Source organism: Stegodyphus dumicola, chromosome 2, assembly GCF_044657685.1.
Source record: "Stegodyphus dumicola isolate Sdum_Otavi_A_Nest chromosome 2, ASM4465768v1".
In the NCBI taxonomy this organism is placed as follows: Eukaryota; Metazoa; Arthropoda; class Arachnida; order Araneae; family Eresidae; genus Stegodyphus; species Stegodyphus dumicola.
In genome coordinates this window covers 279824623-279839906 of record NC_140769.1, presented here as the reverse complement: position 1 = coordinate 279839906, position 15284 = coordinate 279824623, and the positions used below count along the sequence as shown (strand labels likewise).

General features: G+C 33.0%; 1 protein-coding gene across 4 annotated transcripts in view; it reads right to left on the bottom strand.

Moving 5' to 3' along the window:
• LOC118193910 (protein FAM177A1) overlaps nt 1–8301 on the bottom strand; it is a 61127-nt gene extending 52826 nt beyond the window's left edge. For all 4 annotated transcript variants that reach the window (XM_085812217.1, XM_035365070.2, XM_085812218.1 and 1 more), the window contains exons 1-3: nt 8145–8301; nt 7829–8008; nt 4661–4727 (exon numbers count right to left, since the gene is read on the bottom strand). In XM_085812217.1, coding sequence (XP_085668343.1) covers nt 4661–4727; nt 7829–8008; nt 8145–8153 — 256 coding nt within the window. In that variant the 5' untranslated portion in view covers nt 8154–8301. The remainder of the gene's footprint in view (nt 1–4660; nt 4728–7828; nt 8009–8144) is intronic.
• Between the last annotated feature and the right edge of the window lie 6983 nt (nt 8302–15284).

Genomic DNA, 15284 nt, shown 5'->3' with positions numbered 1-15284 from the left:
AATAAACCAAAACCTCTTGATGAAACCAGTCTTTTCTTTCATCTAATACCTTCAAAATGTTTAGCCTCTAAAGACTGATAAAGGCTCTGACCAAATATTGATGAAATGGATTGAATTGGTTTATTAAGTTACGTCAAAACAGGGTTATCTGCCTAGAAGGAAGGATGCCTTTGTGAAGAACTTTCAAAGGAAAACCAGCTGGCATACACGGTACACATGAGAAAATCCACGAAAACACCCATGCAACCAGCCCATTTACCGGGATTCGAACCCCAGAGTGAACTACCAGTGTTCAGCAACTTTACCGCTCGGCTGATGTGGGCCTTTATGAAATGGAAGGTGATAACTTTATTTAAAATGATTGTCAGAAATATCAAGATATTTCGAAAAGTTGGATGTTTTTTAATATACTTGTGGAATGCCTAAAGAAAAAGAGCAAGAATAAAGTAGAATGCCTGAAGAAAAAGAGAAGAAAAAATAAATTTTTGGGTAAAATTTAGTATTTGTATTTTTTTTTAAATTTAAAACTTTTTAATCTTATGATATTTGATTCTTACGATTTCAAAAATAAAATATTTGACTAAAATATGAATAACATTTAAGAAACCAAATGTAGGATAAAATTGTGTAAAGCAATGGGCACAATGATAAAACTGTTTAAAGCAGTGTATGCAAGTCATCCTAAGTTAAAATGTCGGTTATACATCTCTCTTATTTATATATATATTTTCTGAACGGAACATTGAATGGCGTGTTAACTATGCTTTACTGTATTTGCTCTTTTAATACATGCAGTTTTCAAACGCATCGTAATCTGGGTTACAAAGTATTCCTCCGAAAGAAACGCAATTCAAATAAATAAAATCAAATTCTGGAAAATTTATTTAAAATGCTCAGTTCGAAGGAATAAATAGAAAATTTTAAAACAATTATCTGAAGAGACAATGCAACACAAACAATTAAAATAAAAGTATAAGAATTTAAAAATTACCTAAAATAATAACTATGACAAAAAATATATATAAAGAAAACTATTTGAAAAAAATAAACGCTGCACCTTTATTTACGCAGTTCGAATAAGTAAATAGAAATTTTTAAAACAGTTATTCGAAAAAAACCATGCAACTTAAACAATTAAAATGAAATTCGAAAAAGAAAAAATTACTTAAAATAATAAGTTATAATTAAAAACACAATATAAAGAATATTATTTGGAAAAAAGGAACGATGGTGACTTTTTTTCCTCTCACGGGAAAGGAAACTAGGTTGCCATATATTAAGAAGTTTGCCAAGTGAACTATTCTTGGCTGACAAAATAGTGCCAACATAAATTTGTGAATTTCTCCGTAAATTTTGCTCCAAATTTTACAAAATTTCATATTTAGGTGTAATTTGAGTCGTAGAATCGAAATATGTAAAAAAATTGGTATGTTATTTCAGAAAAAAGTCCGATTTTGTGTCAAAATACCTATGTTAGAATAGTGCTATATATAAATCTAATATATATCCTAAGTCGCGCTTTCGAGACATGAAGAACGCAGTTTGAATTTTGTCAATCGGCCCAGTAGATCGGGAGATATAGGACTGTCTTTTTCTTTTTTTTTTTTTTTTTTTTTTTTTTTTGAGCAGTGTACCAGGTTCACTTAAGAACGGCTTTTTTAAACTTTCCTTTTTCAACAGAATAGACATCACTGACAGGTTCAAGTCATGAAATACTGAGAGTTGTACCCAGTGTTAATTCACCATGATAGTCTATTTGACTGGCTATAAGGGAGCTTATGTGTTTTTTCTCATGTATAATCACGGTTCGTATTCGTACACATTTCTGCACACAGAAATTAAGTACTTTTATGGACCATTAATGAAAAAAATTAAGGACCTAGTAACAAATGGGAACTAAATAAATTCAATTAAAAATATTATTCCATGCCTGAATTTCACTTTTGTAATATCATCCTAAAAATAACATGGATCCCTTAGTATGCATTATTATTTAACATAATTATTAATACATGAATTATTTAACATAATTATTAATATGTTAGAGAATAAAATAAACTTTATCCAATTTACCAAGTAGCATTAAATATTTTACACTTATAATAGTTGGACATATTTGAAAGAAGATAAGTGACATTTACATTTAACTAATAGTTACCTTTATGTCTCATTTTGTCACATACTTGGTCAGTCTAGAAGTTTAGTAAATAGCAGGTATTAGATTTTCAAGTGGCATAGATTAAAATGAGAAGTAAGATCATAATCAGCATGATTCATAACAAAAGACTGAATGTTGTCACTGCTGCTGATTGTTCACAGAGAGACATGCTGATTTGAACAAACCTGAAAGGCTAATGTAGGCACGGTTGGCAAGTGCTGAAACTTAGTCGAGCTCTGTCTGATGCAGTTAGTATCATAGCTTTCTGTAGAGTTCCAGGGGTTGTAACCCAGTTTTTACATTTTTGTGTTTTATCTTGTGACCACAGTGAGTATTAATGAAAGGCAATAACTCTCTTTAATATGTAGAGATAATTTTTAAGGGTAAGCGGTTAGTTATAAATAATTAAATTAGGTAAATAGGTAACCTTAGTCATTATGGATTTACATGGCCACTATTAAATTTTATTTTTTAACAATATTTGTTAAAAAAAGCCCTATTAAAATCACAATCTAACAGAATTTCACAGTTTAAAATACATGTTATTTATGACACTGATTCTTTAACAATATTAGGATAATTACACATTAAAAGCTAAAAAACATTTATGTTTTGTAACAACAACACTCAACAAAATATTCATCCGTCATTTTAATTAAGCCTTCCCTAACATTTTGGCTAGTTTATATTGATTTCCTTCTCTTTAAGTATCTTTCCTAATAATTCGAGATTTGTCTCAATATGCAAGCCAGTGCTCTCGCTAGTTTCTGCATGCTTTATCTCCTAACTTATCAACCTCTCCACAATGTATCTATGAGGGTTTACTTGTTCTGGTAAAAGTTAAATAATCCCAAACCCCAGACAGATGTGAAGCAAATTATCCCTATGTCTAAAAAGTAACTATAATATCAGACAAAGGTTTAAATAAGCCTCTTATTTAAAACGAACTTAACATAAAGGCATGGTCTGATGCTAACAAAATTATTACAGCTCACGGTGCCATAATTAAACAAAATCAGTTAAATTCAAACTAAAAATGTGAACTAGTGGTCATATAATTTAATTTTAATTTAATCTAGCTCGGTAACTCTATCATATGAGGAAATAGAAATGGGAAACTACAGTAAAGACTGAAATCATAAACAATTAGGTAATTTACATAATAATAACTGCACATATCTTTGAAAAATAATTTTCTTTATATATTCAGTTTCTTTTTTCAGCATTCCTTTTCATTTTAGAATTTTTGGATTTAATTATGGATTTCTGTTATTCTAAAAAACACTAAATTTTCAGATCTCAGAATTAAAAATGTTCTATAGAAACTGATCTTAAAATCGCCAAATTTAGAACCGTTTAATAAAAAAATTCACATCCCCAAAAGTGAAAACTGGTTTAAGAGCTCTTTATTAGAAAAAAATGAATTTCGAAATACTTATGTTTCACTTCTTGCTTTAGAAACTTGAATATCCCATCATTTATATTAGAAATAGAAACAAATTATAACCCATGAAGCCATTCAAAAGATAACCATATATGTCAGTGAATCGCCAAAAATATTCCTCCAAAATGCTAATTCACACTCAAAATGGCAGTCGTAAAAACAGACAGAAATTTCAGATGATTAAAATTAAGGACCTTCTGCTGATTTAGCCAAAATTAAGGATTTTTAAGGACCAAAAATCGATTCCAAAAAATTTAAGGACTCTTAAGGACCGTACGAACCCTGGTAATGTATACACTTAACAGTTTCCTTAAATCTTCAATAAAAGCATATTTACCTTAGCAAGAGCCCTGAAACACTTTGCATGATTAAATAAATTAGCCATATTCCTGTTATATTATTTGTGATTAAATTACGCAGTAAAGAATATTAATTTTCTTCTGAAATTCTGAAGCTAATGAACCATTTCAGCAACTTATGCAAAACTAATATTATGGCAAAAGCAGATCAGGGAAATTTCCCTAAAGGGAACGATGTCTTTGTGGAGAACTTTCTAAGTGAAACTGGCTTGTATTCACAATACACATGATGAGGGGGGAGAAATGGTTCATCCAGATTTAAAATTGGGTCAAACTATGATTATTCAGTGGTCTTAAATACTTGAATCACTGGTGAGACCTATAGCTCTCAATAAACAGCAGCTATTCTTTAACAATACATATAGCTTACATTATAGCTGTCTAATAGCTTGCACATTATGCCTGATTATGACACATTTGTACTTGTATTTATTCATAAACTTCCTACTCAAACTATTATTGCATATTTTAAGAATGTTAAATAAAAATTACAAAAAAAGAGGCAGGGCCTTTTCTAAAGATTCTAGAAGAACCAGAACAAATATTTAATATTGATAAAATTTTTCAAAAACAAACTTTAAAAAAAGAGAAATTTATATAAAACAATATTTTACATTAAAAAGAGATTTTACTCCAGGAAAAGAAATATCATTCTCATAAAAGAAAAGAAACAAAATACATATTATTTATACAACATACCTGATAATGTTCGAGAGCCTATCCACCATATCAGATAACCAAAGTATGGAATCCATGGGAGTGTTTTCTAATAATGAAAGAGATTGATACAATTAATAACATAGTTAAATGTTAGTGTTCAATTTTACAATAATTCGTAAAATGTTGCTCATAGTTTCAGAGTGATGAAATAATGTTTTAATTACATATTAAATAAGGAATGCATGAAAAATATTTCCCGATTGAGTTTTAACAGCCATTAAAGCATTTAATATACATATTTGTTCTAAGGGTTTGTCCTTGATTTCCAGAACGAAAGCTTTTATTGTAGCTCCAAATTACTTTTAATGCAAGGAGATCCAAAAGTAGCCCTACAACTGCTGAAAATTTTGCAAGCAATATGAGGCAAATTTCACAATTTCTTTCCCAAAATACACATTCAAAAACAACAACAGCAAAAATATATATAAGCATCTTTCCTAATAATTCGAGATTTGTCTCAATATGCAAACTAGTGCTCTCGCTAGTTTCTGCATGCTTTATCTCCTAACTTATCAACCTCTCCAAAATGTATCTATGAGGGTTTACTTGTTCTGGTAAAAGTTAAATAGTCCCAAACCCCACACAGACGTGAAGCAAATTATCCCTATGTCTAAAAAGTAACTACAATATCAGACAAAGGTTTAAATAAGCCTCTTATTTAAAACGAACTTAACATAAAGGCATGGTCTGATGCTAACAAAATTATTACAGCTCACGGTGCCATAATTAAACAAAATCAGTTAAATTCAAACTAAAAATGTGAACTAGTGGTCATATAATTTAATTTTAATTTAATCTGGCTCAGTAACTCTTATCATATGAGGAAATAGAAATGGAAAATTATAGTAAAGGCTGAAATCATAAACAATTAGGTAATTTACATAATAATAATAACTGCACATATCTTTGATGAAAAATTTTCTTTATATATTGTTTCTTTCTTCAGCATTCCTTTTCATTTTAGAATTTTTGGATTTAATTATGGATTTCTGTTATTCTAAAAAACACTAAATTTTCAGATCTCAGAATTAAAAATGTTTTATAGAAACTGATCTTAAAATCGCCAATATGTTGACAAGTCGCCAAATTTAGAACCGTTTAATAAAAAAATTCACATCCCCAAAAGTGAAAACTGGTTTAAGAGCTCTTTATTAGGGAAAAAAAATGAATTTCGAAATACTTATGTTTCACTTCTTGCTTTAGAAACTTGAGTATCCCATCATTTATATTAGAAATAGAAACAAATTATAACCCATGAAGCCATTCAAAAGATGAAAAAAAGTTGAATATTTGATGAAAAAATCTGCACAACAACTGCAAACTCTTATTTAGTTCAGAATCAATCACTGACATTCATTGTCATGGATTTCATCACTCTGATCTAGATCTTTTCAGTCTTTTTATATTATAGCATACTCATAGGAGAAAGGATTTCTGTAAATGTCCCACATTCATGCTTTATTCTTCTAGAGCAGTGGTCTTGAAACTTTGTTGAATCCAAGTTTTTTTCAGGAAAATTCACCTTCAATTACTGCATAATTTCAGAGTGATATACAAAGACTATACACGTAGACCAGTGGTCACAACCCTTAGAACTATACTTTTTTTTTTTTTTTTTTCAGGGAACCCCATCCCATCTTTAGAAAAATATATCGTAGAACAATATTTAAAGTAGATCAATATGTTATATGTACTTTATATACAGAAAATTAAGCAAAAGTACTATATTTTTTGTTAAAAAATGTTAACTAAAAATTAATGCAATTTGCCCATTAATAGGAATAATATGTGCCCCAAGTGTCACCTACTCTCACATTATATTTAATGACAGGGGTGTGCACGCATTTTTTTTTTTAAACAAACTGTTGAAGTATACTTCTATTGATGTTATCTGCAGTCGTGTTTTATATTCTGCCATTAATTTCTTTATATATTTTGTTTTTGTTGCAACATACACTGTGTATTTTTCACTTAAATGCATTATTCCAAATGGCATTAAAATGTTTAAAGCCTCTAGATAATCTGCACGAATCTACAACCAAAAATCTCTTAGACATATGATGACCACGTTTCAAGTTCTAAAACTAATCTATAACTAAATGTATCTTTATATTTTTCAGTTATTAAACACTAGACAACTAGAGTGAGCACTTTAGAATTTTCTTTTTGAATTATTATTTTGATTCACTGAACCCCAGGTTTTGAGTTGCAGAATCCCAATCTGTGGAATACAGTTTGAAGACCACTGTTCTAGAAGTATCTAAAAATGTTCATGAAATTTAGAAAAGTTTGCCAAATTTTCAAGATTTGATTGCTTCCAGATCTACCAGAATTATTTACAAGTTGTAAATGGTTATATACATAAAACTGCTAGAATTAAAACATAGTAAACTTGATACTCTCCCATTCATAACATCACTTTCAAAAGACTTTGCTTTCAAAGACTGCTAGAATTAAAACATAGTAAACTTGATACTCTCCCATTCATAACATCACTTTCAAAAGACTTTGCTGCTAAACTGTAAATTGTTATTAAATGTTTTTGCCATTCCAAACAGAAAGTTGTCAAAAACTACTCTGAAGATTTCCAATACAGTGAAAGTTATATGATTACTAAGTAAAAATGAAACAGCTTATATCAAACACAGAAAAAATCAGTGATTTCTAGAATATTTTTCTCATAACATTATTTCATACTGAAATACCGAAATTTATCGAATACAGGTTTCGGCATTCTGACGATGCTTTTTTAGATGTAAAAAAGTACTGCAATTTGCAAGCAGTCACTATACTAACGAAAATTGCATATTAACTAGCAACTTTTGATTTAACAACTATTAAATTTAAATCTAAATTTCATTTAATCTTAATGTAATAACGCATTTTCTCCTACATCATTTCATTTGACATATAGTTACCTCCGTCCCGAAAAGAAAGCTGAGAACATTTCAGTTCAAACTAGCAACCAAATTTTACGCGTTAAAAAAAATTTAGGGTTAGCAACTACAGTAGAAGGGTACAGTAAAAATATTTTCTTAAAACAAGACTAAAAGAACAAAAATATATCAAACACAAAAAGTTACAACTTAAATATGAATATACGAGTTCAAAAGCTTTAATATTTTCAAAAAACTTAATATAACTTACAGCATCGATTAGGGGTTGAGTGTCTTGACATTCACCATCACAAATATCTTCGTCAGAGCTATATTCTTCTAAAATTCCATCACTGAAGTAAACCAAACGTTTAGGCAATTTTTTCTCCTTGATTTCGGATAAATTGATTTCAGTAAATGACATTTTATCACTTTGTGAATTAGGGTTATCCTAAAGTAAAAATATTTTTTTCAACACAGAAAAACAAGTCACGCAATTACTAGAAAAGGGGAATGACATGAAAGATGCAAGATAGTATATCTCGAACTACATGCAGGAAAGACATTAATAAGAAATTTAATCTTACATTAGTCATGGTTCAGAACTTTTCTGGATATATACTGCAAATGTTTTAAAAATTTTTTTCACATCTTTTTCTCAGAATTCCTCGTTTGTTGACACTTTTAACAGCACAACTTGTGCATCATATATTCCCAGTCTTTCAGCCTTAAGCGAATGGAGCGGTATTCTGTCTTCCTCACTTCCCTTCGTTCTCTTTGATAAAAACCAAGGTCCATAGAAGTCTTTTACGAACCTTGGATAAAAACGACGACATTGTCCCATTTTTAATGTAGCTAGTTGTCAACTGCTTGTAATTGTATTTCAATAGTATGATTGCCTAAAAATTATCGATTGGTTAATAGTGATAGCCATACAATTCAAGAATTAAAAAAATTGAGAAAGTTGAATGCGCGGAATAAAAGAACATTTCTTTATCTGAAAAACAAATGAAAATTTTTATGATATGAGTGAAAGAGGACCTAGACTTTTTACAGTAGCATAGATTTAATTATTTGCAAAAATCTGTGAAATGAAAAATTTGCCAAAAGACCATTTTCTGTTATGAAAAGAGTGCGGCCAAAAAAATTCTAGGCATTGAGAAATGAAAGGTATGCGAAACAATGATTCAACATAGTGTCATGGCATGTTAGAAGTTTTAAAATATGATGCAGGAAAATAAAAATGTTCAGGTGAGATAACTTAATATAATAACTTAAATATAGTTCACCTCTGAGTGTGCCTAAATGTTATATGGATTTTGTTATTTACGAATAATTATAAGCTCAACATTTATGACTAACCAGGGCTGGTTTAATCATTAAACAATATAAGTACGTGCTTAGAGCATTACGAAAAGAAGGAACGACAAAAAAAGCCTTTTGGTGTATAAAATTGGGCAACTTCCAGTTTGGCGTTTATTTTAACCAAGACTCAATCGATTTCGATGCAACAAGCAACAAGTGCAGGTCCCTTATCGTCGAGAGGAAAGCAATTCTGACCTGCATTTATACCAAAAGCAAAGGCGTAAATAATAGAATTAATCTTGTCAACACTTTTAAAGTGCTATTAATTTTTCCTTTTTCATTAATATTCCATATTCCAGGGGACAGATGGAGCAGCTACCTTACTCTTTTGGTTTAAATACAGCTGCCTTCTTTGCGCAATTTCTTGCCCCTCCTGAGTAAATTGATATGCCTAAAAGGCGAAAAAACCAATAATTTCTTGAGTAATATCATCTCCCACATAGGGGAAGTTAAAGAAGCAAAGACTGCCGCTGAGAAACTGAAGGCAGGTTTCCAAGCTGCAGTGATGCTTGTGTGATTCGCGGAAAGCGGTAAGTTTCCCTACAAAAGAAACACTTCTTTCCTAAGCAGCTGAATCGAATTCGTAGCTCGATGGTACGGAGCGCAGCAGAAAGCTAGCGGATTTAAGGTTGAGAGTTCAATCCCCTGTTTTGCTCACAAAAATTTTCGACTTTTGCACGGACTAACCAAAATTGACTGACTTCGGTCAGGGACTTGTTTTCGCCTTCGGGTGATAGATGTACACAAGTACATCTTAATTTTTTTAACAACCGCCAGTGGCCTAGTGCGAATAAAAGTTAATCGGTGAAAGCTCTTACGTAGCTTAGATCAAATAGCAAATTACGATCCAAGCAGAATTTCTTTTATCTTCATGAAGAAGAAACTGAGCCTCTCGTACTCCAAATCGATAGTCTTGGTTAAAATATACTCCAAACAGAAGACTGTTGCCTTGCCTAATTTTAACTTTACCTTGGCTTGTTCTGCTTCTTTTTGGGGTCCTTAGGTTTCCAGGAAAGAAGGTACTAAAAAAATTTACTATTGCCGTTTCTGCTATGGAATGCATGGTGCAGCTAGTTCAAAACCGAGAAGCAGAAGGAATGAAGAAAATGGAAATGAAGGAAATGGAAAAGCATTAAGTGTTTAGAGACTCTCAAGGTCTTAATACGGCCTCTTTTAATGCTTTTTGCTGAATTATGGTAGGCCGAATATGGTAGGCCGACATTTATGGAACATGCGCAGCCTTTGGTCGGCGAGTTCTTCCAAATCCTTCATGGCCGATCGATCAAGAAAAATGGACAATCCTGGAAATCATCTAATCTATAAGTGCAGCTTTTTCAATTACCTTCAACTTTGGTGATCTAGAGTTCCATCTAGGATTTCAAGATCGACCAATTTTTCATTAAGTTTTTAATAAGATGGCTGGTGATAATGAATCTGCTCACTTAATGCTACAAGCATAGTCGTTGAATCGAAATGGCAATTTATTTTCATTTTCTTATGTACATATGCATATTTTTAAAAGTAATCTTTTTTAATGCTTGTAATATTTCTTGTAACTTGAACTGGTTAGTCGCCCAGACGGTATAGTGGTTAGGGGAGTCCACTACTGTACTGAAGAGCCCGAGTTCGAATCTCGGAGGACACATGGATGTTTGTAAATGTATAGTGTCGGTACAGCATGGCGGCACTCCAGATATGCGGCAGGCCGAAAGTCCTCTCTTGCGAATTGGTGGGAGGGAAGAGATGTGGGAGACCTCTGGATCCCTAGGAGTGCTCTCTCTCAATGTTGGCGGTGGAAAATAGAAGTCCAACCTCTCTTCGGGGGTAGGCTCTGGGAACCATTGTTCCATGTAATATGGACAAGACTACAACCTGAACTGGTGTCGAGGCTATAATAATTTTTTTCAAAAATTCAAAATGGCAACAGCAAAAATAAAATACACAACACTTGCGCAGATGATGTAAAAGTTCTTTTCAAGAATGTTTCAGTTTTGTTAAATATGAAAGTAAGTAATTATTTTTGGAGTGCGAAAGCTGTATTAACACGGGATCTTCAAATCCTAGTATGCGGTACGGCTTTGGAGTGATTTTGAAAAATCTCGCCAAGACCAAATGACTTGTTGGGAAAAATATATTTCAGGGTACGCCTTGGCGAAATTGGCGAAGTTTTGGCGCCATTCCTGTTTACGTGCAACGACATCTTAAGTAAAATGGCATCCGAAACATTATGCAATTAAACATAATTAAAACTCAAAAAGAATTACAACTTCAACTAACTGCATTTTAAATCAAAATAAAACAAGGAAATAACATAAAAACAGAAATAAATGTTATCTTATCTGCGTAGTATAAAAAGAAAATATCTACTTACCTTATTTAGAAATTTCTGTGTCTTCTGTGTGAGACACACAAAATTTCCTTAAGAGCACCCAAAAACTGTTTAAAATTATCTGTACTAGAGTCTGCATACAGCCATTGCCCCATAAATTTACAAAAGTAAAAGTCAAAAATATCCTCTTTAGTGCCGGACTGTCGGTGCCATTTCTTTCAAAAATTCCCCTTTATTACACACCGCATACATTCGATAGTGTTGATATGAACTCCGGTTTCTGGATCCTTAAATGTTACTGCATGATTTACTGAGAGGTGAACAAAGCCATTATCAGAAGGGCAATCATACGACTTGCAGCAATCTGATATGACTGTAGTTCCAGGTAAGATATTCCGTTGAATTACATCAAATAAAGTTTCTTTCTTCTATCATCAATCACTTCAAAAAAAAAAAAAAAGACACCTTCCGCGCCCTCGTTCTATACCACCAAACACCCAGTCTACCACCGGAAGCTATTTCACGGTATAAAGCACAAAATAAACAACATACTTCCTAACCGACATACAACGGAAAAATAAGTCCTGAGTTCTCAATCAAAATCAGCGCCATCACACATTACAACCAATCACGCCATGATAGGGTTTCCAAAACATACACAGTAAAGCACTCAGATTACCCAAAAATGAAACAACTTGGCGATAATCCAAGAGGTACCTCAAAGTATAGACTACACGACTCGTTTACCACTCATCATAAATACCGGGTTTACTGCTCCTCATAATGTAGCCAAATACCTGTATACCATATACTGGGATTAAGATATACTGGGCGTTCCACTTCCTGTGGACTGAACACACTAAGGGTCCTCAACCCGGACGAACTAAGCCCAAGGGTTCAACCCCTGTCCAAGAACCTTGAAGGGACCGGTCGCAAAGCACCTGGAGTGACACAGACACCAGGGCGCCACTGGTCGTCAATTTGTTACCTACCAGTCGTTTGGGCTGTCCGTCGCAGAGGGACATTACCCAGCAAATTCGGGACGCTACCAGCGGGCTACTTGAGCCATCTGCTCTAGGACGTGCCAGACCACGTTCCGGCCATAAGTGACCTTTCCAGGGCCTGCAGAGCTACTAGGTTCGTATATCCCCGTAGCCGAGACTGCCTAGGTACAGATCCCAGCCAGTAGCTTTGCAGAGTTCGCTACGTCGACACCCGGGAGGGGGATACTGGGATTAAACCGGATCTTCTCCTCCATTGCCGGCATTCTGCGTTATTGAATCTGCTTTGCTCTCTTTCTTGTCGGTTTTTAGGTTTTATTTATTTCAACGCCACTTTGCTTTAACAAGTTTGGATCCGTTACTTTTTCTCACTCCTTCCAGCATGCCTTCATGGTGTAACGGTTTGCACACTCGTCGCGCATTCGAGAGGTCAGGGTTCGAGTCCCTGCGAAGGCATAGCTCATTTTCATCTACTCCCGCTTTAAAATAACCTAATAATTCTACAACTTGTTTGATTACATTTCTTTTTAGGTGGATGCTAGCCGTCCACCACAAACTTTGTTTTATTACTGACGAACGAGACAAAAATTGTCTCGCGGGTTGACCAGGGGGTTATGTTCATTTTTAAAGCCTCTAGGAGTTGGAGTAATTAATCGCGTAAGGCTGCCTCGAGCAAAGCCAGGTCTGGACGCCCCTTCTTCCTAGTGCCATGTCATATTTTGCAAAAATATATGTCTCGCTCTTAATTTCTCTCTCATACGCACACAAAGAATACAATAGACGGTTTTTGAAAATGAAAACTGAATATCTATTAAAATTTTATTCTTTCAATTAAACCTGTTGTAAGCAATGCTCTGAATGTAATTAATTAAAAACCTATGAATAATTCCTTTTGTACGTTTTATTTCGGGAAAACAGATCATTCAAAATTCTGGATAAGCAAATGAAGAGAAGTTGCTTACCTTTATGATTCTCGTTCTTCGATTCTGGTCCGTCGCTTAAGGAGACTACATTTCAAACTCATCTAAAATTGACAGTATTTTACACGAATCACTTCGCACAAAACAGTAACAGATATTCTTGACACTTCGCACAAAACAGTAACAATATCTCAATCATTGCAACAACAAAAAACACTTCTAACCTACTTAACGTCATTGTTTATATGCGTACACTCATCGTTGCCAGTTCTCCCCCCCCCCAAAAAAAAAAGAAAACTTCAGAAACATTCTTTTTCTATTCTTGTCGGTCTGGAGGCTCGATCAGTTCCCCAAGAGCGGAGCATGCGTCGTTCGCGACAGTGTTTTCTCCATACATTTGTTAAAATTTTACACAATTTCCTATTGTCTGTGTTTTCAAGTTGTTTAGTTGTTACACGAGGTAAATATTAAGTAGTTTAATATTGTTAATAGAAGAGAAGTGAAAAGCATTAATAGTCCAAAGGGCCTCTGTCCCTGAAGGACTATTGTTTTCGTTTTGCCATTTTGCGTGGATTTACTACAAACGGCGAATCACTTTTCAAACTGTTGCCACAAAGTATTATCGCCCTGTGTTATATTTAAAGAAATTAAACAATGAAAAATCTGCATAAATGTATGTATATTTCTCGCATTGTAATAAAACAACGGTACATAGAGCCATCGAATTTTGGATGACGTAATCCTCCAACGAATATAGGCATGTGGAAGACCAAATTTGAAATTTGTTTTATTATTGATTTCCTATTTTGTGAAACTTTAACGAATTTTTTGATTAACAAACTCAAGGATTTCAAAGCGAGCCATGGCAACGTTGTACAGAAGAAACATTTTTATCTCCAACGCGTGAGTCTCTGTATCGGAAATTCTAAAGGATAGGCTCAGTTTAAAACTATTTTGCGATATTGCTGTCAAACTGAATTTTATAGTTTGAGTACGTAGAACATGATATTTAATAAATAAAGCTAACACACAAAAACTTTAAATAAAGATCCCTTTGGACGTAATTTAAAATCGGAAACATTTCAGATTTTTTTTTTTCCCTCTTTTATTCAGGTTCTTAATGAAGCAAAATTTTCCACGTATATTGCTTAGATCGTCTTTACAATTAATTTTCCACCCAAAATAACGTAGGCGTTAACGTAATAATAACGTTTTTTGTTTTGTTGTCAAGCAAACTGCAAATAAATTTACATAGTTCTATTTTAGTTATATGTATAGTTAGTTATATTTAATAAGAAAAATAAGCCAATTCCTCAGCCAAGAAATTCCTCAGCCAAATCTACAGAAGAAAATGTTAATGAGCTATAATCTCTCGCGTTTAGTTTTGTCATTGCCCACAACATAGAAGTTGCCATTTTATCGATTAAAATATTCATTTTTATTGTTGATAATACAGTCATTTCAAGGAAAGTCTTGCGTGATAATTAGCAGTCATGTTTGTACTTAAATTTTGTATTATCATAGAATATCGACTTTGGAGTTTCTTTTTTGATCTTTGCATTTACTTATAGTCTACGAGAAAATTCAATGCCTCATATCATGCACATGGTAACAGTAAAATCACTTGTCTGGTAAGCCCAATTACTTTCAAAATTCTTTTTACAGAGGAAAAAAAAGTGTTCTGCAAACACCAAAAGAGATTTTATTTAATGTCTTCCAATGGCTTGCATTTTCTTTCGTTTCCGCTGATGGAATACTTGACCGCCTTGTTTATTCTTAGAATGCTTCTTCCTGTTCTTCCGCTTTCTGAGGAAGAATGTTACAACGCGAATGGCATTTTCGATGAATTCACATAAAGCCAGTAAGGATATTCCCAACCAGATTCCAACATAACCACCTATATGGCTAAACATCTCAAGAGGCTGAAAACAAAACAAAGCAAAAATTACATGTCTACAAATTTTATGCATCAGTACTCACATTTTTACGAATTTAACATATCAGCTACCACATTTTTAATTCCTTGTACAAAGTCAAGAAAGTATTGTAATCACGCAAAATTCCGAATATCATATTCATTTTGACCACTATCGAATGCAATTTGACGATATT